General features: G+C 37.9%; 2 protein-coding genes across 6 annotated transcripts in view; one reads left to right on the top strand and one right to left on the bottom strand.

Moving 5' to 3' along the window:
• The window catches only part of JAK1 (Janus kinase 1), a 144,041-nt gene extending 138,928 nt beyond the window's left edge, over positions 1 to 5,113 (top strand). For both annotated transcript variants that reach the window (XM_059924029.1, XM_059924036.1), the window contains exons 21-25: positions 116 to 240; positions 615 to 787; positions 2,435 to 2,552; positions 2,805 to 2,915; positions 3,663 to 5,113. In XM_059924029.1, the coding sequence (XP_059780012.1) occupies positions 116 to 240; positions 615 to 787; positions 2,435 to 2,552; positions 2,805 to 2,915; positions 3,663 to 3,758 (623 nt within the window). In that variant the 3' untranslated portion in view covers positions 3,759 to 5,113. The remainder of the gene's footprint in view (positions 1 to 115; positions 241 to 614; positions 788 to 2,434; positions 2,553 to 2,804; positions 2,916 to 3,662) is intronic.
• Positions 5,110 to 24,203, bottom strand: part of RAVER2 (ribonucleoprotein, PTB binding 2) — a 144,313-nt gene continuing 125,219 nt past the window's right edge. For all 4 annotated transcript variants that reach the window (XM_059924056.1, XM_059924047.1, XM_059924050.1 and 1 more), the window contains one exon: positions 5,110 to 7,416. In XM_059924056.1, the coding sequence (XP_059780039.1) occupies positions 7,270 to 7,416 (147 nt within the window). In that variant the 3' untranslated portion in view covers positions 5,110 to 7,269. The remainder of the gene's footprint in view (positions 7,417 to 24,203) is intronic.

The following is a 24,203-nucleotide window of genomic DNA, read 5'->3' as shown; positions in this document are numbered from 1 at the left end:
TGCGATTCAGGTCCTCTGTCTCCAGATCCTGTGCCCTTTACTCTCCCACAGTTCCTTCCTTTGGCAACCTTGTACTGATGGTTTGTTTGTTTTTTCGTTTCTTTTTTCTAAACAGGAGGAAATGGTATTAAGCTCATCATGGAATTTCTGCCTTCGGGAAGTCTTAAGGAGTATCTTCCAAAGAATAAGAACAAAATTAACCTCAAACAGCAGTTAAAATATGCTGTTCAGATTTGTAAGGTAAAAAGAAAAAAAAAAAAAGAGCCTGGTAAAAATTTAAAAATCAGGCACTCTGTCCTGGGTAATTGGTTTGTAATTAGGCTGCAAGTGGAAAACTTTCGAGTAATTGTACTGAGTTTATTTTGTTCTGCATGATTTGGATTGAAAATTAGCCTCTGCTAAGAAAGTGAACTGATTTGTTAATATGGTTTCTTTAATGTGTATTTCTTGGAATCAGGTTGGTCTGTTTTTGCAAAGAAGTAAAAACAAAAAAAAGTGATATGTGAATGACATGACATTTATATATATTTTTTTGTTATGAAGTGGTGGTATATACAAAATCCAATCTGAACTGACCTTCAGCAATGTGCTCTGCCTTTTCTTCTCTCCCTCAGGGGATGGACTATTTGGGTTCTCGGCAATACGTTCACCGTGACTTAGCAGCAAGAAATGTCCTTGTTGAGAGTGAACACCAAGTGAAAATTGGGGACTTTGGTCTAACCAAAGCCATTGAAACTGATAAGGAGTACTACACAGTCAAGGACGATCGGGACAGCCCTGTGTTTTGGTAACTGAATCAAACAGATTTCATCAGTGCTTCATAGGGTTTCCACTGTTCTGATAGGTCCTTTCTAGCTATGTTTATGTCTCTTATTAGTCCAGATTAGAAAAAGACTTAGATCATTTGGAATTGACTGATTTTTGCCTTCAAGAAACATCTTTTAAGCTGTTTTACTGAAAGCAACCCGCAGAAATGCCTGAGCTTCATAGGACATCATCTTCCAAGGAAGAAATCTCACAACGCTCAGCATCTCCATCTTGCCTGGAGAAGGCATTCCTCTGACACAGTTCTTAAAACTGTTAGCAGCTGGAGTAATCACATCCATGCAGAGGAAGCCTGGAGGGCAGGTAGGAGGAGGGGGCAGGAAGGTGACAGGAAAGAGGTGACGAGTAGGCATTGGCAGATTCAGGTAGAGCCTGGACATAACAGAGCAAAAATCCATAAGAAGCTTGGCCATCTTCTCATGAATCACCAGAGTATTCTGGTTGGTGGGCCACACCCCGACTTTGACCCCTCTCAGCCTGGAACACTATCCAAGGGGGAAGCTGCTAAAGTCTCCACTCTGCGCTGTCCTGTAGAACTGACTGGCACCACGAGGTACATCCTGTATGGACACGACATGGGTCTCTCCCACCCACGAAGGCCAAACCTCCATTTATTCATTAAAGAAATATGTATCAAGGCCCTGCTTTGTGCCAGGTACTAGAGATACAAGGGTGAACAAGCCAACCAAGTTTAGAATTTAATGGGTGAGGCAGCCAATTTCGTGGTACCATAACCATAAAAGGGTTCAGGCTTGGTTTTCTGGAAGTTCTGTTAAAATAAGGCCTTAAAAGATTCCTGGGGGTTTGTTAAGATGGTTAGAAGATGGCATGTATGATGGCAAGAGTAAGACAGAGCAGTGGCTATCCTAGGAACTGGAATCAGCTCCGTGTGGCTGGATCACGAAGGGAGGTCTTGGCGGTTGCTAAGGCAATGCCCTGGACGCTGAGTTATGGAGCTGGGACTCCATCCTAAGAGCTTTGGGTTGCTGCTGGGGGGATTAAGGACAGGGACTTCTGTTTAAAAAATATCACTGTGGGAAGGAGAGGAGCAAGACTGGAGCCAGGGAGTCTAATTTGGCCAGAGCCAGTGATGGTGTGAATAGGACAGTGATTTGGACAGCGATGGTGGGGTCTAGGAGAAGTGGGTAGGTTTGAGAAGTATTTCTGAGACTGCATATGGGGATGCCTCAGTTTCTGGCTCAGGCAATTGGGTATCATTCACCAACACAGCGGACATTGGAAGAGGACTGGGCAGTAATTCACTGCTGACTCAATCTGAGCTTGCAGGCACATGAAGCCCGGGCCTGTCGTCATCACCTCCTCCCCCCCTCCCCTCCCCATGGAGAGCCTATGCTCTGTGAAATGAGGAGCACAGACTTGTCTGACTGATGTCTGGGAGCAAATGTGTAATGAGAGCCCATAGGGGTACTGTCCACATATCAGATGTGCACCACAGCAGCACATGTGTGACTGATGCATAATACACACTTAAATGTCTTAGAATATTAAATTCCAAGAAAAACCAGAGAGCTGATTTTTCTGAGTTACTCTAATGCTTTTTGGAATATTCTTCCCAGGAAATGAAGTTTCAAGTTCTGCTTTCTTTCAGGTATGCTCCAGAATGTTTAATTCAGTGTAAGTTTTATATTGCCTCTGATGTCTGGTCTTTTGGAGTAACTCTGCACGAGCTGCTTACTTACTGTGATTCAGATTCCAGTCCCATGGCGGTAAGTCTTACTTGTCCTTGGTTTGAATCTAGCACCCAATTAAAATGTGTCCATCCTTCTGCTTTGTAAGTTTCATTCTTAAATGGAATCCAATCAGTGTGTTACAATGGAAAGGAAAATTGTCTTGGACTTTGATTTTTAAAGCCTTTTTATTGTTTTAATTTCCAGTTCTAGAAATTTTACCTTAATCTATCTGGTGTTTATATAAATATGTACAAAGTAAAATATTTTGTTTGGTTTTATTTTACATAGTTGTTCCTGAAAATGATAGGCCCAACTCATGGCCAGATGACAGTAACAAGACTTGTGAATACATTAAAAGAAGGAAAACGTTTGCCTTGTCCACCTAACTGTCCAGAAGAGGTATTTATGGGCCATTTCACAGTAATAAAACTCAGTTTTTACTGTTTTCACTGCTTGAATTATCCAGCATGGAATTGGAGTGGGGGAGCAGGAATGAGTAGAAAACTCTTTTAAAATAGTTTTCTGAAGCTGAATTTCAGATAAGATATCTGAGAAAATCATCTTTGGGGCAGATGACAGCCACAAGTTTTGTTCAAAGCAAGGGATTCCCTTCAGAAGTAGGCTCACCTCGGTGAGCACCCTAATAGGCGCATATGCTGGTGTAGCCTTCCTGTGACAAATACATATAATTGCATTTTTGTGTGTAAGTTTATCCCACTTATCAACAGCATTTGTGACATTCAGTTTTCTGTATTTCTAACTGAACTGAGCCTTTAAGGCTAACTCTGTAGACTATTTAAGATGTACTGAATAGTATGTTTAAGCCAAAGAATGAAGCAGCCGGTAAGGAAATTTGGAGTCTAAACTGAGCTATAACTTCACCCTTAAACTGGTTTATAGTAATTAATGACCTGGATTTTTTGCAAGGTCAGTTAAGTCATGAGCTTCTCAAATGTTAAAATGTTATTTATGAACTATAGATGTGTCACATTTTCTGTATTTTAAGTTATTCAAATATTCTTGTTTTCTAGTGTTACTCATTAAGGGAAGTCATTCACATTTTCAAAATTATGTTCTTGATGTTTCTATAATTTTTAAAAAAAGCTCCTAAACATTTTTAGTGTTGTTATTTTTTTCTTTTTACAGGTTTATCAACTTATGAGAAAATGCTGGGAATTCCAACCATCCAATCGGACAACCTTTCAGAACCTTATTGAGGGATTTGAAGCTCTTCTAAAATAAGAAGCATGAATAACATTTAAATTCTACTGTGTATCAAGTTCTCCTACCCCCAACCAACACCCAAGCCATTTAAAAAAAAAAAAAAATGTTCTAACTGGAAAAAGTTTGTATTCTGTCTAAAAAGATACTGGGGTACGTATCCATGTATAAAGCACACTGTGTGGTGCTTAATATGCATAAGTACTTCCTCTTTAAATTTGGCACCAGTAACATAGTGACAAATAATGACAACCAAAATATTAGAAAGCACTTAAGCACTCCTCCTTTTGGAAAGAATATACCACTGTTTCGTCTGGTTAGTTTACTATCACAATTGAGTACCAGAATGGGATTTTTCAAAACAAACAAGAGGAGCTGACCAAAGTAAAGTCTCAAGATGATTGATTGCTTTTTCTTACCTGCCAGTTGATGTGAAATGTTTTTCTGGCACATAAATCAAAGATAAAGATTGATGGACTTGGCCGATACTCTAATATGCCCTCAAATTTCAATATCTAAACAGTGATAGATGAAACATCCTTGAAATATTAGATACCAGTTAGTATACTGTTGTTGCTATACAAAGATGAGTGAGTGTATCCCTGTCAACAGTAGGACATAAACTTTGAGTTGTTTCTGCAGTGGCTTAGCTCCTGTCCCCTTGGGTGACCAGCGGTACCCATTTTTGAGAAAACTGGTCATACCCAGGGGGGCAGCTGTGGAATAGATACTTTGCTGCATGATATTGATTCTTGAGAACTAAACCTGTGCCAGTGCTTCCCTAAACAAACAGTGTACCTTTAATCAGAATTGATTCTAAGAACCTGGCTGCTGTTGTACCTGCTTTTCAGAAATGTCAATGTGTATCCTTTTATAACTAACTCTACCACTTCGGGGCAAGCTGTGCCAGCATTGGTTTTGGATGCTGAATGCATATATACCATGTACATTGCACTGTTCTTAGTGTTTCAGTACTTACCGTCCATCTACAAGAGTCGATCACTATTTTGACCATCATCACCCTATGGCGCAAAACTTGAAAGACCCAGCTAGAAGCACTATGGAGTTCAGGATCCACTAGGCAGTTTTCAGTTTGCTTGGAGGTAGCTGGGTAATCAAAAATGTCAAAGCTCTGATTCAATGTGAACCATAAGATCTTTTTGACCAGGAGTCTGAAAAACTTTTTGTTGATGCTGTCTAGCATTTGTTTGATACCATTACTTTTCACCTTGAGCCTGAAAAAGAGTTATGTATTGATTCAATGGCAACAGCCATTCCCAGTAACCCTACATCAATCACCAAGGTCTGTCAAACCTGTGGCCACCCTACATGCACTTTGTTTACTCTTTATACAAATAAATATACTAGAGACTTCACATGCATGTGCCTTTTAATATTAAGAGTTCATTTTCAAAGCATTTCAAACAATTTGTTTACATAGAAAAATAACAGTATAGGCTGGGGGTGGGGAGAGCATTGGTAATGGTCCTTATTACTAACAAACACCACTTGATTTGTACTTATCTGTTGTGTCCCAACAATAATGGGGCACAGGCCAGTACAGATGGCAGACCCACACTTGCTAACCCAAAATACCTTTTAGTTCTTTAAACCTCTTCCTGCTTACATTTTTAAAATTCACCATCTTCCCTTTCTTCTGTTTGTACTGTCACAGAGGTGTGACAAAGCACTGAAGAAGCTTAATGCAACAGGAAAATGGGAAGAAGTGCAGAGCATGGAGAACCCATTATTCATCTGCTGAGTCAGAATTGAGTGATGCCTATCCTGATCAGTTATTTATAGGTAGTATACTTATTAGAAATTATCTAATAATTTAACTTTCTAGCTGTCATTTGCCAATAGAAGTTAATATAGGCAATACATTAGACCAAGTAAAATTCTTTGCAAATCATACAACATGTGTACCAATTTTAAACTTCATAATTAAAACAGAGACACCTTCTATCATAGTCAATAAGTCCCCTAAATATATTTAATGATCTTATTTCAAAAAGACTAGGATCACTGAGACCCCTAAACTCCACATCATCAATTAATGTCTCATAACAAAGAACTTAGAAATTTCTAGATAGCAAAAGGGTTTCTCATGCATTTAATACCAAGGTCTTCTTCAGGAAATAATGGTGATTCAAAAGTTATATGCAATAAACACAATTCTTTCAAAAGTAAATTGGGTTAAATAGCTGATAGTTTTTCAGCCTAACAAACACACTGCAAAAGAATAATAGACAAAGCAGAGAGTGAGGTATAGCTTTTTATCTCAAAATAGTTATAAATACTGTTACTCCATAACACTCCTTCAGAAAGGGCAGAATTGACTGCTTTACTATATTGTGGAAATAGGGCATCTGATGACCAAAATGTGCCCTGTTCTAGTAAATGAATCATCACTATGCTATGAAATTAAGACACAGAAACCTATGTTCCTTGCCACTTACTTACAACAAATCTGTTGTAAAGTTAAAGGTCTTTTTGTAGGTGTGAAGTAAAAGGATTAGGGAATTAATGGTATTAGATCAGGAGTCTGCGAACTTTATAAAGGGCCAGATAGTAAATATTTTAGGCTTTGCAGCCACTCAGCTCTGCCATTGTAGCACAGAAGTTAGCCATACATGATATGTAAGTGAATGAGCATGGTTGTGTTCCAATAAAATCTTATGTATGGGCACTGAAATTTGAATTTCAAGTCATACATTTTTTTTCCTCCAAACATTTAAAAATGTAAACATCATTCTTACTTTGCAAGCAGTACAAAAACAGCTGGAGGACTGTTTTTTGACTGCAGAGAAGTAGTTTGCCAGCCCCTGAAATTAGATCAGCAAAGCTACTTCAAAGAAAAAAAAAAAACAAAACCTTGTGTTTTTCACAAGAGGTATAAATGGTAAATAACATATTAAGAGTAAAGCATCTGTAGTAGTATATACCTTGGATGTCACTGTCACTCTGTGTTTGAGTTTTATACTGTATGACTGGTGTGGGGGTAATAATTAAGTTTGTATGTAGAGCATCTTTATAACTACCAATCACTGCATTGTGTACTTGCATTCTTGTAATTCTAGGAAAAATTCTAAAAATCTGAAATGAGATTACTTCTAGGGAAAGTATCGATAAACTGGAATGCACACTGGCTTATAAGAAATTTATTCTAAGGCCCAGGAAACAAGAATGTTTCCCATTTATTGCTTCAAACTTTTATATGTGGTGTCAAAATTATTCCCAGTCCTAAACAAGGAATATTGGAACATATGTCATTTCTCCAATGAACTGTAAGTTAATATCACATTGATTAAGATGCATCTAATTCTAGCAGAATATGTCCTCAGTTGATGTCTCTTCTTATTGCTACTTATTTTTTTAATTTGGCAATTCTGCCTGCTGCACAACACAGTTCCTTCTGGGAAATTATAAACCCGTATTTAAAGGATATGGCTAGTTTGAACGTAGTTAAGGCAGCGATGAACAGCAGAGATACTGCAAAGAACTTTATGAGTTTATAAGGAGAGAACTTAACTCAGTATACTCGCTTCTTTTTTAAGTAGGTTTCCACGTAATATGCTCCTGTGCCCTGAGAATGCTGGTCAACAAATTCCACTGAACCACCTTCTGGGGCAGAGACGAGATATGATGAGCCTCGCTTTTCATTTCTTAAAGATGATACCTATTAGAAAAAGAAACCATAACTAATGCTAAAATCTAAATTAAAATTGGTTTGTTAAAGATATTTATAAGAAAAGCAATTCTACTGTGGTTTGGTGTAAAAACAGAATAGCAGGATAAATAACAAAGTTATCAAAAAAACTGCACAAAAAATTTCTATATCAAAATCACTTGTGGAACTTTTGAAAAATACAAACCAGCTTCTTAATGCCCTCTCTCCCCTACTCCCCATATTTTCACGAAAGAAAAAGTGACACTATAGTTGCTTCTGCTGTTTGTACATAGTTAAACCCCAGTGAATCAGAATACCAGTACTGGATACCAGTATTCCTCTGAGGAAGGAGCATGGCTAAGGAATTGAACTGCATATCAACTTAGATGTTAAGTTCATCTAGTAATAAAAGATGTGGCAAAAGAATAAACCAGTAGGTACAAAAACTAGTAAATGATGTCAACAAAATAGCTAGTGAAACATTCTAGAGAGCAATATGAACTCAAACTTTAGTCCACAGAATAATCACCTGGAAAAGTTGTTAAAATGCAGATTTCCAGGTTCCATCTCAGATATTCTAATCCAGAAGTGTTCATGATAAGAAGGGCCAAAATGTTCCTCACAAGTAGTCACAGTAATCAATACATTAAATCAGATTATGTAGCACAACCCTATGACCACCTAATTCCTCTCAGTTTTAGCTTTTATAAATACTGTGTGTGACAAACTTACTGAAGAATTATGTAACTAACCTACTATACAAGAATGTAGAAATGACTCATAAGGAAAGCTTCTAGCAATGCAGAAGAGCCTTCTCACATTACAATTAAAATTACAATAGTATTTGAACCAACAATGGCCACAATTTTTAAAACCGGGTTCAACTTCAGAGGGGACAGATGATGAGTCTCTCTGCCCTTGTAGATAAAGCAGTTCTCAGTCATCCATGTTAAGAAGAGGGATAAGGTAGAGATGACCAAGAAGGCTCCAGAGCTCCCCTCTTTCCATGGATGTGCCAGATGTACAGCTACACATGGAACAGTTCCCTCTAAAAGAGATCCAGAAACTAGCTGGGCAGCTCCTACACAGTAAACAAATGAGAAAATAAATACCCACACCAAAATGGGTAGGAAAGGTCAATATACTGTCTCACCATACAACCCAACCCTGGCACAGCACTGTGCATCAGGAGAGAATTCCCAATTCTTAGCTTCTCCCTGAGCAGTGAAGGGTTTGGATTCCACATCTAGCCCTCCAACTTTTAAGACTCCCGGTGGAGGTATGGGTTCCCAAAATACCTAGCTCTGAAAGCCAGCAGGGCTTGTGTTCATGAGATCCACAAGGCTATAGATAATAAAGAAGCATTCTTAATGGGCACACAGCACTCACTGTGACTGTCCCCTCAGGGCCAGGTGCAGAGGGAGCAGGCAGAATTGCCCATCTCCCAGTCCTCCCCTGAAAGAAGTTTATCTGCACATTTTAAAAGCTACTGCCTAAGGCCGGGCTCCTAATCTAGCAGGTGCTAGGAGCAGCGGCAGTCTCCCCCAGAGACTGGGGAAGCTGAAGGACACCTCTCCCACCTTCTCCTTCCAGCTCACTCCAGTCATTAGTATCTCCCTGCAAGGAGCTTGTACACGTCTGTACCCTGGCTTTTATGTCTGACACCCAAGGAATAGTCCATAGGTCATCTGGCTCTGATAGCCAATGGGGCTTGCATTCATGAATTCCACTGGACTGTAGCAAACAAAAATACAATTCTTAATGGGTGCAGGAGCTCCCTTCCCACCATGCCCTGGTGATTGTACACCTGTGCTCAGCACAAAGGGAACAGGGAAAAAAAAAAAAAAAAAAAAAAGCCCATTTCCTTTTCTCCCGGGACAGGGCTTAACTATCAATATGTACTTTCTCCGCAGCAGCCTCAGGGTCCAGGTTCTAATCCGTCTGCGTCTAGGTGCTAATTGCAGTCCCTGCCTTTGGATACACAGACAGGTCTTAGCATACCCTCTAAAAAAGCCACTAAAAGCAAAGAAGGAAGCTCAGACAGTCACAAAAGGTTGACAGACAACTAAGAGCTCAGGCTGGGCTGAACGATGAGGTCCATCTCCTACAAGAGACCATTCAATACTGGAAGAGGTGGCTGTTTTATATAATGCATAGGCACCAATAAAGGAAGAAATGAAGATATAATGTTCCAAACAAAAGGCCACGATAAATATCCAAAGATCTTGATAAAACAAAGTGACTTACCTGAGAGACTTCAAAATAATGGTTGTAAAGATGCTCACCCAGGTCGAGAGCAATGAATGAACAAAGAATTTGAATAGAGATAGAAAATATTTTAAACTACCAAATAGAAATCACAGAATTGTTAATGTAACTGAACTGAAAAGTTCAATAGAGGGATTCAACATCAGACTAGATCAATCACAGGAAAGGATCAGCAAACTTGAAGACAGGTTACTGGAATTCATCCCATCAGAGTTGCAAAAAGGAAAAATAATTATAAAAGTTAAGATAGCTTAAGGGACTTATGGGACACCATCAAATGGACCAATATAGGCATTATAGAGGTCCCAGAAGGAAAAGAGAGAAAGGGGCAGAAAACTTTTTCAAAGAATTAATGGCTGAAAACTTCCCTAATCTGTGGAAACACACATCCAGATCCAGAAAGCCTAGAGAGAAACAAGATGGCTCCAAAGAGACCCACAATGAGACACATAAATTACATTCAACGTGCTAAAGGAAAAAAACTGCCAACCAAGAATACCTGGCTAAGTTGTCCTTCAGAATTGAAAACGAGTTTTCCAGACAAAAGCTGAAGGAGCTCATCACCACTAGACCAGCCTTACATGAAACGTTAAAGGGAGTTCTTCAAACTGACATGGAAGGAGGCTTAGTTTTCTTTAGTAACAGGAAAACATATGAAAGTATAAAACCACTGGTAAAGATAAATATATACTTAAATTCAGAAAACTCTGACAAAAAAAAAAAACTATACAAACGTGTCAATGGATACACAATGTAAAAAGGTACAAATTGTGACATCAAATAAGTGGGGGGGGGGGTGGCAGAGCTGTATTCATTTGAAGTTATCAGCTTAAAATAGACTATATATATATATATATATATATATATATATATATATATATATATATAAAAGACATTTTATTTAAGCCTCATGGTAACCACAAAACAAAAGCCTATAGTAGGGATGTAAAAGAGAAAAGAAAGCATACACTTATAGAGAAATAGCAAATCACAGAGACAGCAAGGGAGGAAGAAAGGAACAGAGGAATCACAAAACAACCAGAAAACAATTAACAAAATGGCAATAGTAAATCCACAACTACATTACTTTAACCCACACACCTACAGTCAACTAACCTACAACAAAGGAGGCGGGAATCTACAATGGAGAAAAGACAGTCTGTTCAACAAGTGTTGCTGGGAAAACTGGACAGCCACATGTAAACCAATGAGATTAGAACATTCTCTCATACCATATACAAAAATAAACTCAAAAATGGATTAAAGACCTAAACATAAGAATGGAAATCATAAAATTCCTAAAAGAGAACATACGCAGAACACTCTGACATAAATCATAGCAGTATTTTCGTGAATCAGTTTCCTAAGGCCAAAAAACAAAAACAAAAACAAAAAAAAGCAAAAACAAATGGGACCTAATTAAAAGCTTTTGCACAGCAAAAGAAACCGTTAACAAAATGAAAAGACAGCCTACAGAATGGGAGGGAAAATTTGTGAATGATGTGACCGACAGGGGGTTAATATCCAAAATACACAAACAGCTCATACAACTCAATAGCAAAAAAACAACCCAATCAAAAAATGGGCAGAAGACCTGAAAAAACATTTTTCTGAAGAAGACACACGGATGGCTAACAGGCACATGAAAAGATGCTCAACATTGCTAATTATTAGAGAAATGCAAAATCAAAACAATGAGATAGGGCTTCCCTGGTGGCGCAGTGGTTAAGTATCTGCCTGCCAGTGTAGGGGACACAGGTTCGATCCCTGGCTCAGGAAGATCCCACGTGCCACGGAGCAACTAAGCCCGTGCACCACAACTACTGAGCCTGTGCTCTAGAGCCTGCAAGCCACAACTACTGAGCCTGCACACCTAGAGCCTGTGCTCCGCAACAAGAGAAGCCACAATGAGAAGCCTGCACACCGCAACGAAGAGTAGCCCCCCCACTCGCTGCAACTCGAGAAAGCCCATGCACAGCAACGAAGACCCAACACAGCCAAAAAAGAAAAAAAAAAAAGAGATACCATCTCACACTTGTCAGAATGGTTACCATCAAAAAGTCTACAAATAACATGTCAGAGAGGATGCAGAAAAAAGGGAACCCTCATACACTGTTGGTGAGAATGTAAGTTGGTGCAGCCACCATGGAAAACAGCATGGAGGTTCCTCAAAAAACTAAAAATGAACTACCATACGATCCAGCAATTCTACTCCCTGGGTTTTACTGGAGAAAAATGAAAATGCCTATTCAAGAAGTTACATACACCCCAATGTTCATAGCAGCAACAATAAATCATTTGGCCAGAAAAATCAAAAGAGCCAAGACATGGGAGCAAGTCAAGTGCCCATCAACAGATGATTAGATTAAAAAGATGTGATGGGGCTTCCCTGGTGGCGCAGTGGTTGAGAATCTGCCTGCCAATGCAGGGGACATGGGTTCGAGCCCTGGTCTGGGAGGATCCCACATGCCGCAGAGCAACTAGGCCCGTGAGCCACGACTACTGAGCCTGTGCATCTGGAGCCTGTGCTCCGCAACAAGAGAGGCCGCGATAGTGAGAGGCCCGCGCACTGCGATGAAGAGTGGCCCCCGCTCGCCGCAACTAGAGAAAGCCCTCGCACAGAAACGAAGACCCAACACACCCAAAAATAAATAAATAAATAAATAAATTTATTTAAAAAAAAAAAGATGTGATTATATATATATATATGTATGTATGTATGTACGTACAATGGAATATTACTCAGCCACAAAGAAGAATAAAATACTGCCATTTGCAGCAATGTGGATGGTCCTAGGGAATATTATGGTTAGTGAAATAAGTCAGAGAAAGACAAATACTACTGATATATAATATAAATGGAATCTAAAAAATAATACAGATGAATGTATATGCAAAACAGAAAACAGACTAACAGATATAGAAAAACTATGGTTACCAAAGGGGATAGGGAAGGGAGGAGGAATAAGTTAGGGGTACGGGATTAACAGATACAAACTACTATGTATAAAATAGATAAGCTGGGCTTCCCTGGTGGTGCAGTGGTTAAGAATCCTCCTGCCAATGCAGGGGACACGGGTTCAAGCCCTGGTCCAGGAAGATCCCACATGCCGCAGAGCAACTAAGCCTGTGTGCCACAACTACTAAGCCTGTGCTCCAGAGCCCGCGAGCTACAGCTCCTGAAGCCCAGTGCCTAGAGCCCACGCTCCACAACAAGAGAAGCCACTGCAATGAGAAGCCCATGCACCACAACGAAAAGTAGCCCCCGCTGACTGCAACTAGAAAAAGCCCGTACACAGCAACAAAGACCCAATGCAGCCAAAAATAAATAAATAAAATAAATAATAATAAAATTTAAAAAAAAGAAGATAAGCAACAAGGATATACTGTAAAGCATAGGGAATTATAGCCGTTATCTTATAATAACCTATAATGGAGTATAATCTGCAAAAATACTGACTCACAATGCTATACACATGAAACTAACAATACTGTAAATCAACTACAATAAAAAATTTTTTAAACGTTAAATGTAAATGGATTAAATTCTCTAATCAAAAGAGTGGCTGAATGGATAAAAATCAAAAACAACTATATGTTGACTAAAAGAGTCTCACCTAGCTTAAAGGACACACACAGACTAAAGGTGAAGGGATGCAAAAAGATATTCTTTGCAAATGAAAACCAAAAGAAAGCAAAGGTAGCTGTACTATATCAGACAAAATAAACTTCAAGTTAAAAAATGTAGCAAATGCTGCGCTCTTTGGTGGGGCTAATGGCGGACTCTGGGAGGGCTCACGCCAAGGAGTAGTTCCTGGAACTTCTGCTGCCAGTGTCCTTGTCCCCATGGTGAGCCGCAGCCACTCCCCGCCTCTGTAGGAGACCCTCCAACACTAGCAGGAATTCCTCCTCCCGTTGCCGTACCCCCAAGTTGGGAAGCCTGACGTGGGGCTCAGAACCTTCACACCAGTTGGTGGGCTTCTGTGGTATAAGAGTTCTCCAGTCTAAGTAAAAATCTATTTTCATGTGTTGAAGTTGTCTCATTTTTGAAGATAGTCAAAACAATAGACTGCTGTCCCTGAAGGCTTGAACAGAAGAGCTGGAAACTCTTTTAAGAAACTGCTGCAGCTTTATTGAAGCTTCTAACTTCCCAAGAGCAGAAGCAAGAAAAACTACAATCCTGCAGCCTGTGGAACAAAAACCATATTTACAGAAAGATAGACAAGATGAAAAGGCAGAGGGCTATATACCAGATGAAGGAACAAGAAAAAACCCCAGAAAAACAACTAAATGAAGTGGAGATAAGCAACCTTCCAGAAAAAGAATTCAGAATAATGATAGTGAAGATGATCCAGGACCTCGGAATAAGAATGGAGGCAAAGACTGAGAAGATGCAAGAAATGATTAACAAAGACCTAGAAGAATTAAAGAACAAACAAAGAGAGATGAACAATACAATAACTGAAATGAAAACTACACTAGAAGGAATCAACAGCAGAATAACTGAGGCAGAAGAACGGATAAGTGACCTGGAAGACAGAATGGTGGAATTCACTGCTGCAGAACAGACTAAAGAAAAGAGAATGAAAAGAAATGAAGACAGCCTAAGAGACCTCTGGGACAACATTAAACGCAACAACATTCGCATTATAGGGGTCCCAGAAGGAGAAGAGAGAGAGAAAGGACCAGAGAAAATCTTTGAAGAGATTATAGTCGAAAACTTCCCTAACATGGGAAAGGAAATAGCCACCCAAGTCCAGGAAGCGCAGAGAGTCCCATACAGGATAAACCCAAGGAGAAACACGCCGAGACACATAGTAATCAAAGTGGCAAAAATTAAAGACAAAGACAAATTATTGAAAGCAGCAAGGGAAAAACGACAAATAACATACAAGGGAACTCCCATAAGGTTAACAGCTGATTTCTCAGCAGAAACTCTACAAGCCAGATGGGAGTGGCATGATATACTTAAAGTGATGAAAGGGAAGAACCTACAACCAAGATTACTCTACCCGGCAAGGATCTCATTCAGATTTGATGGAGAAATCAAAAGCTTTACAGACAAGCAAAAGCTAAGAGAATTCAGCACCACCAAACCAGTTCTACAACAAATGCTAAAGGAACTTCTCTAAGGGGGAAACACAAGAGAAGAAAAGGACCTACAAAAACAAACCCAAAACAATTAAGAAAATGGTCATAGGAACATACATATCAATAATTACCTTAAACGTGAATGGATTAAATGCTCCAACCAAAAGACACAGGCTTGCTGAATGGATACAAAAACAAGACCCATATATATGCTGTCTACAAGAGACCCACTTTAGACCTAGGGACACATACAGACTGAAAGTGAGGGGATGGAAAAAGATATTCCATGCAAATGGAAATCAAAAGAAAGCTGGAGTAGCTATACTCATATCAGATAAAATAGACTTTAAAATAAAGAATGTTACAAGAGACAAGGAAGGACACTACATAATGATCAAAGGATCCAAGAAGAAGATATAACAATTATAAATATATATGCACCCAACATAGGAGCACCTCAATACATAAGGCAACTGCTAACAGCTATAAGAGAGGAAACTGACAGTAACACAATAATAGTGGGGGACTTTAACACCTCACTTACACCAATGGACAGATCATCCAAAATGAAAATAAATAAGGAAACAGAAGCTTTAAATGACACAATAGACCAGATAGATTTAATTGATATTTATAGGACATTCCATCCAAAAACAGCAGATTACACGTTCTTCTCAAGTGCGCATGGAACATTCTCCAGGATAGATCACATCTTGGGTCACAAATCAAGCCTCAGTAAATTTAAGAAAATTGAAATCATATCAAGCATCTTTTCTGACCACAATGCTATGAGATTAGAAATGAATTACAGGGAAAAAACCGTACAAAACACAAACACATGGAGGCTAAACAATACGTTACTAAATAACCAAGAGATCACTGAAGAAATCAAAGAGGAAATCAAAAAATACCTAGAGACAAATGACAATGAAAACACGACGACCCAAAACCTGTGGGATGCAGCAAAAGCAGTTCTAAGAGGGAAGTTTATAGCTATACAAACCTACCTAATGAAACAAGAAAAATCTCAAGTAAACAATCTAACCTTACACCTAAAGAAACTAGAGAAAGAAGAACAAACAAAACCCAAAGAGAGCAGAAGGAAAGAAATCATAAAGATCAGAGCAGAAATAAATGAAATAGAAACTAAGAAAACAATAGCAAAGATCAATAAAACTAAAAGCTGGTTCTTTGAGAAGATAAACAAAATTGATAAGCCATTAGCCAGACTCATCAAGAAAAAGAGGGAGAGGACTCAAATCAATAAAATCAGAAATGAAAAAGGAGAAGTTACAACAGACACTGCAGAAATACAAAGCATTCTAAGAGACTACTACAAGCAACTTTATGCCAATAAAATGGACAACCTGGAAGAAATGGAAAAATTCTTAGAAAGGTATAACCTTCCAAGACTGAACCAGGAAGAAACAGAAAATATGAACAGACCAATCACAAGTAATGAAATTGAAACTGTGATTAAAAATCTTCCAACAAACAAAAGTCCAGGACCAGATGGCTTCACAGGTGAATTCTATCAAACATTTAGAGAAGAGCTAACACCCATCCTTCTCAAACTCTTCCAAAAAATTGCAGAGGAAGGAACATTCCCAAACTCATTCTATGAGGCCACCATCACCCTGATACCAAAACCAGACAAAGACACTACAAAAAAAGAAAATTACAGACCAATATCACTGATGAATAGAGATGCAAAAATCCTCAACAAAATACTAGCAAACAGAATCCAACAACACATTAAAAGGATCATACACCACGATCAAGTGGGATTTCTCCCAGGGATGCAAGGATTCTTCAATATACGCAAATCAATGAATGTGATACACCATATTAACAAACGGAAGAATAAAAACCATATGATCATCTCAATAAATGCAGAAAAAGCTTTTGACAAAATTCAACACCCATTTCTGATAAAAACTCTCCAGAAAGTGGGCATAGAGGGAACCTACCTCAACATAATAAAGGCCATATATGACAAACCCACAGCAAACATCATTCTCAATGGTGAAAAATTGAAAGCATTTCCTCTAAGATCAGGAACGAGACAAGGATGTCCACTCTCGCCACTATTATTCAACATAGTTCTGGAAGTCCTAGCCACGGCAATCAGAGAAGAAAAAGAAATAAAAGGAATACAAATTGGAAAAGAAGAAATAAAACTGTCACTGTTTGCAGATGACATGTTACTATACATAGAGAATCCTAAAACTGCCACCAGAAAACTGCTAGAGCTAATTAATGAATTTGGTAAAGTTGCAGGATACAAAATGAATGCACAGAAATCTCTTGCATTCCTATACACTAATGATGAAAAATCTGAAAGAGAAATTATGGAAACACTCCCATTTACCATTGCAACAAAAAGTATGAAATACCTAGGAATAAACCTACCTAGGGAGACAAAAGACCTGTATGCAGAAAACTATAAGGCACTGATGAAAGAAATTAAAGATGATACAAACAAATGGAGAGATATACTGTGTTCTTGGATTGGAAGAATCAACATGGTGAAAATGACTCTACTACCCAAAGCAATCTACAGATTCAATGCAATCCCTATCAAATTACCAATGGCACTTTTATGGAACTAGAACAAATAATCTTAAAATTTGTATGGAGACAGAAAAGACCCCTAATAGCCAAAGCAGTCTTGAGGGAAAAAAACGGAGCTGGAGGAATCAGACTCCCTGACTTCAGACTATACTACAAAGCTACAGTAATCAAGACAATATGGTACTGGCACAAAAACAGAAATATAGATCAATGGAACAAGATAGAAAGCCCAGAGATTAACCCATGCACCTATGGTCAACTAATCTATGACAAAGGAGGCAAAGATATACAATGGAGAAAAGACAGCCTCTTCAATAAGTGGTGCTGGGAAAACTGGACAGTTACATGTAAAAGAATGAAATTAGAACACTCCCTAACACCATACACAAAAATAAACTCAAAATGGATTAGAGACCTAAATGTAAGACTGGACACTATAAAACTCTTAGAGGAAAACATAGGAAGAACACTCTGACATAAATCACAGCAAGATCTTTTTTGATCCACCTCCTAGAGTAATGGAAATAAAAAGAAAAATAAACAAATGGGACCTAATGAAACTTCAAAGCTTTTGCACAGCAAAGGAAACCATAAACAAGACGAAAAGACAACCCTCAGAATGGGAGAAAATATTTGCAAACGAATCAACAGACAAAGGATTAATCTCCAAAATATATAAACAGCTCATTCAGCTCAATATTAAAGAAACAAACACCCCAATCCAAAAATGGGCAGAAGACCTAAATAGACATTTCTCCAAAGAAGACATACAGATGGCCACGAAGCACATGAAAAGATGCTCAACATCACTAATTAATAGAGAAATGCAAATCAAAACTACAATGAGGTATCACCTCACACCAGTTAGAATGGGCATCATCAGAAAATCTACAAACAACAAATGCTGGAGAGGGTGTGGAGAAAAGGGAACCCTCTTGCACTGTTGGTGGGAATGTAAATTGATACAGCCACTATGGAGAACAATATGGAGGTTCCTTAAAAAACTAAAAATAGAATTACCATATGACCCAGCAATCCCACTACTGGGCATATACCCAGAGAAAACCATAATTCAAAAAGACACATGCACACGAATGTTCATTGCAGCACTATTTACAATAGCCAGGTCATGGAAGCAACCTAAATGCCCATCAACAGACGAATGGATAAAGAAGTTGTGGTACATATATACAATGGAATATTACTCAGCCATAAAAAGGAACGAAATTGGGTCATTTGTTGAGACGTGGATGGATCTAGAGACTGTCATACAGAGTGAAGTAAGTCAGAAAGAGAAAAACAAATATTGTATATTAACGCATGTATGTGGAACCTAGAAAAATGGTACAGATGAGCCGGTTTGCAGGGCAGAAATTGAGACACAGATGTAGAGAAGAGACATATGGACACCAAGGGGGGAAAACTGCGGTGGGGTGGGGATGGTGGTGTGCTGAATTGGGCGATTGGGATTGACATGTATACACTGACGTGTATAAAACTGATGACTAATAAGAACCTGCAGTATAAAAAAAAAAACAACTAAACTTTCATTGGGTTATTTGTATGGAAATATGTTAATATAAATGTTTCAGACATTAAAAAAAAAAATGTAGCAAGTGACAAAGAAGGTCATTATCAAAGATAGGTCAATTTGGTCAGAATGGCCATCATCAAAAAATCTACAAACAATAAATGCTGGAGAGGGTGTGGAGGAAAGGGAACCCTCTTGCACTGTTGGTGGGAATGTAAATTGATACAGCCACTATGGAGAACAATATGGAGGTTCCTTAAAAACCTAAAAATAGAACTACAATACGACTCTGCAATCCCACTACTGGGCATATACCCTGAGAAAACCATAATTCAAAAAGAGTCATGCACCAAAATGTTCATTGCAGCTCTATTTACAATAGCCAGGACATGGAAGCAACCTAAGTGTCCATCAACAGATGAATGGATAAAGATGTGGCACATATATACAATGGAATATTACTCAGCCATAAAGAGAAATGAAATTGAGTTATTTGTAGTGAGGTGGATGGACCTAGAGTCTGTCATACAGAGTGAAGTAAGTCAGAAAGAGAAAAACAAATACCATATGCTAACACATATATATGGAATCTAAAAAAAAAAAAAAAATGGTCATGAAGAACCTAGGGGCAAGATGGGAATAAAGACACAGACCTACAAGAGAATGGACTTGAGGACATGGGAAGGGGGAAGGGTAAGCTGGGACAAAGTGAGAGAGTGGCATGGACATATATACACTACCAAACGTGTAAAATAGATAGCTAGTGGGAAGCAGCCGCATAGCACAGGAAGACCAGCTCGGTGCTTTGTGACCACCTAGAGGGGTGGGATAGGGAGGGTGGGAGGGAGGGAGACACAAGAGGGAAGAGATATGGGGACATATATATATGTATAACTGATTCAATTTGTTATAAAGCAGAAACTAACACACCATTGTAAAGCAATTATACTCCAATAAAGATGTTTTAAAAAAATACAAAAAAGTTTAAAAAAAAACGGTCAATTAATCAAAAGGATGTAACAATTGTAAATATAAGCCCAAAACAGAAGCACCTAAATATATATAAAGCAAATATTGTGAAGGGAGAAAAAAATAGCAATACAATATCAGGGGACTTGAATACTCCACTTTCAACAATGAATCATTTGGCCAGAAAAATCAGCAAGGAAACATTGGACTTCAACTACATGTTAGACATGATGAACCTAAAGGACATAACACAACATTCCATCCAACAGCAACTGAATACACATTCTTCTCAGATGCACATGGAATTTTCTTTAGGATAGATCATATGTTAGACCACAAGTCTTAATAAATTAAAAAAAATTGAAACCCTATCTAGCATCTTTTCCAACCATGATTGTATCAAAGTAGAAATCAATTGCAAGACAAAAACTGGAAAGTTCACAAATATGGGGAGATTAAACAACATGTTCCTAAATAACCAATGGATCAAAGAAGAAATCAAAAAAATACTTTGAGACAAAAGAAAATGGAAACAAAACATAGCAAAACTTATGAAATGCAGCAAAAGTAGTTCTAAAAGGGAAGTTTATAGTGATAAACAACTACATGAAGAAAAAAAATCCTGAACAGCTATCTTTACACCTGGAAGAATTAGAAAGAGAGCAACAAACTAAGCTCAAAGCTAGCAAAAGGAAGGAAGTAACAAAGATAAGAGTGGAAATAAATGAAATAGAGACTAAAAAGACAACAGAAAAGATTAATGAAACTAAGAGCTGGTTTTTAAAAGAAATAAACTAGACAAACTTTTAATTAGACTTCCCAAGAAAAAAAGAGAACTGACATAAAGGTATAAATGAAAAAGGAGATATTACAACTGATACCACAGAAATACGAAAGATCATAAAGACCACTATGAATACTTATATGCCAACAAGTTGGATAACTTAGAAGAAATGGACTAATTCCTAGAAACAACCTACCAAGACTGAATCACAAGGAAACAGAAAATTTGAACAAACTACTAGTAAGGATATTGAACCAGTAATCAAAAACCTCCCAACAAAAAAAGTTCAGAGGGCTTCCCTGGTGGCGCAGTGGTTGAGAGTCTGCCTGCCAATGCAGGGGACACGGGTTCGAGCCCTGGTCTGGGAAGATCCCACATGCCGCAGAGCAGCTGGGCCCGTGAGCCACAGTTACTGAGCCTGCGCGTCTGGAGCCTGTGGTCCGCAACAAGTGAAGCCGCGGCCCGCACACCACGATGAAGAGTGGCCCCCGCCTGCCACAACTAGAGAAAGCCCTCACACAGAAATGAGGACCCAACACAGCCATAAATAAATAAATAAAATAAATTAAAAAAAAAAAAAGAGTTCAGAGACAGATGCCTTCACTGGTGAATTCCACAAAACATTTAAATACAAATTAATACCAATCCATCTCAATATCTTCCAAAACACAGAAAAGGAAAGAACACTTCCAAATTCATTTTACAAAGCCAGCTTTACCTTGATACCAAAGGCAGACAAAGACATTACAAGAAAAAAAATTACAGGCCCATATTCCTGATGAACATAGATGCAAAAATCCCCACAAAATATTAGCAAACTGAATTCAACAATAGTTTAAAAGGATCATACACCATGATCAAATGGGACTTATTCCAGTAGTACATGGATGGTTCAATACCCACAAATCAATAAACGTGATATACACCACATTAAGAAAATAAAGGATAAAAATCATATCATCATCTCAATAGATACAGAGAGAGCATTTGACAAAATTCAACATCCATTCATGATAAAAACTCTCAACAAACTGGGTATTGAGGGACTGCACCTCAACATAATAAAGGCCATATATGTCAAACCCACAGATGACAACGTACTCAATGATGAAATGCTGAAAGCTTTTCCTCTAAGATCAAGAACAAGACAAGCATATCTACTGTCATCACTTTTATTCAACATAGTACTGGAAATCCTAGCCAGAGCAGTGAGGCAAGAAAAAGAAATAAGAGGCATCCAAATTAGAAAGGGAGAAGTACAATTGTCACTGTTAGCAGATGACATATTATATTTAGAAAACCCTAAAGAATCCACCAAAAAACTGTTAGAAATAATAAACAATTTCAGTAAAGTTGCAGGATACAAAATCAATATACAAAAATCAATTGCTTCTCTATACACTAACAATGAGCTATCCAAAAAAGAAATTAGGAGTACTTAGGAATAAATTTTACCAAGGTTAGAAACTGTACACTGAAAACTGTAGGAAAGATGACACAAATAAATGAAAAGATATTCTGTGTTCATGGATTAGAGGAATTAATATTATTGAAATGTCCATACTACCCAAAGCAATCTACAGATTCAATGCAATCCCTATGAAAATTCCAATGGCATTTTTCGTAGAAATAAATAATCCTAAAAATTGGAACCTGAAAAAACCCTAAGTAGCAAAAGCAATCTTGAGAAAGAAGAACAAAGCTAGAGGCATCATTCTTCCTGATTTCAAACTATATTGCAAAGCTACAGTAATCAAAACAGTATGATACAGTCATAAAAACAGACACACAGATCTTGGAACAGAATAGAGACCCCAGAAATAAAACTCATGCAATATGGTCAATTAATTTATGACAAAGGGGCCAAGAACATACAATGGGGAAAGGATACCTCTTCAAGAAAAGGTGTTTGGAAAATTGGATAGCCACATGAAAAAGAATGAAACAGGACCACTTTTACAAAATACTCAAAAGTCAACTCAAAATGGATTAAAGACTTGAAATGTAAGACTTGAAACCATAAAGCTCCTATAAGAAAACATAGCAGGTAATAAGCTACTTGACATTGGTCTTTGCAATGATTTTCTGGATTTAACAGCAAAAGCAAAGGTGACAAAAGCAAAAATAAACAAGTGTGATTACATCAAACTAAAAAGATTCTGCACAGCAAAAGAAACCATCAACAAAATGAAAATTCAGCCTATGGAATAGGAGAATATATTTGCAAACCACATATCTGTCAAGGGATTAATAGCCAAAATAGTCTTGGAACATACACAACTCAATAGCCAAAAAAAGCCACAATTTAAAAGTGGGCAAAAGACCTAAATAGACATTATTCCAAAAACAAATACAGCTGGCCAACAGATACATAAAAAATACTCAGTCTCACTAATCACCAGGGAGATGCAAATCAAAACCACCTCACGCCTGTTAGGAAGTCTATTATAAAAAAGACAAGAGATAACAAATGCTGGCAAATATGTGGAGAAAAGGGAACCCTGTGCACTGTTTGTTGGAATGTAAACTTGTACAGCCACTATGGAAAACAGTATGGAGATTAAAAATCGAACTACCGTATGATCTAGCAGTCCCACTTAGGAGCATATTCTGATTTCCTTTGGAAACAGAATCATTAACTTGAAGAGGTATTTGTACTCTTACTTTCACAGCAGCATTATTCACAACAGCCAAGGTATGGAGAAAACCTAAGTGTCGACAGATGAATGGATGAAGAAAATAAAAAAAATGTGGTGTGTGTATAGTAATTTGCATTTTTCTGTGTATATATACATACATGCATGCATGCAATGGAATATTATTTAGCTTTAAAGAAGGAAATCTTGTTATTTGTGACAATATGGATGAAACTGGAGGGCATTATGCTAAACGAAATTTTTTTTAAAACAAAAAAAGAGAAAGTCAACCTCATGGAAACAGTAGAAAAGTGATTGCCAGTGGCTAGAGGGTGGGGGAAATAGTACAAGGCTAGTAGAATAGCACAAACTTTCAGTTATAAGATGAACAAGGTCTGAAAATCTAATTTATAACATGGTGACTGTAGTTGTTAACACTGTGTTGTACAATTAAAACTTGCTGAGAGTAAAACTTACATGTTTTCATGAATAGAGTTAATGGATGCATTAATTTAGTCAGTGAGGAGACCACTTTCACAATGTACATGTATATCAGTATATTGCTGTATACTTTCAATAACTTACAATTTTATTTGTCAGTTATACCTCAGTAAAGCTGGAGAAAATAATGAAATTTAAAAAAAACCAAAAGGATGACAGAAGACTGAAAATCACAAATCCATCTATCTTGGTACTTTATTTCGATGTGGTCTAATATTGTGACAATCCAGTAAAATCCTTCTTCACATAACATTTAAAGGAATGCTTCACAAAGTGAAACAGATTAGCAAAGAATTTGGTTTTAACTCTTGTGTCAAAATTTTTCCTGGTAATAAAGTATATAAATATATCTGATGTTTGCTCTGAAATAATGAGAAAGGGCATAGGTGGCAGTGAGGATGAAAGGAGCCTGGCTGTGAGGTGATAAATCATTAAAACTGGG

Source organism: Balaenoptera ricei, chromosome 1 (genome assembly GCF_028023285.1).
Source record: "Balaenoptera ricei isolate mBalRic1 chromosome 1, mBalRic1.hap2, whole genome shotgun sequence".
In the NCBI taxonomy this organism is placed as follows: domain Eukaryota; kingdom Metazoa; phylum Chordata; class Mammalia; order Artiodactyla; family Balaenopteridae; genus Balaenoptera; species Balaenoptera ricei.
This window is presented reverse-complemented; position numbering and strand designations above follow the sequence as displayed.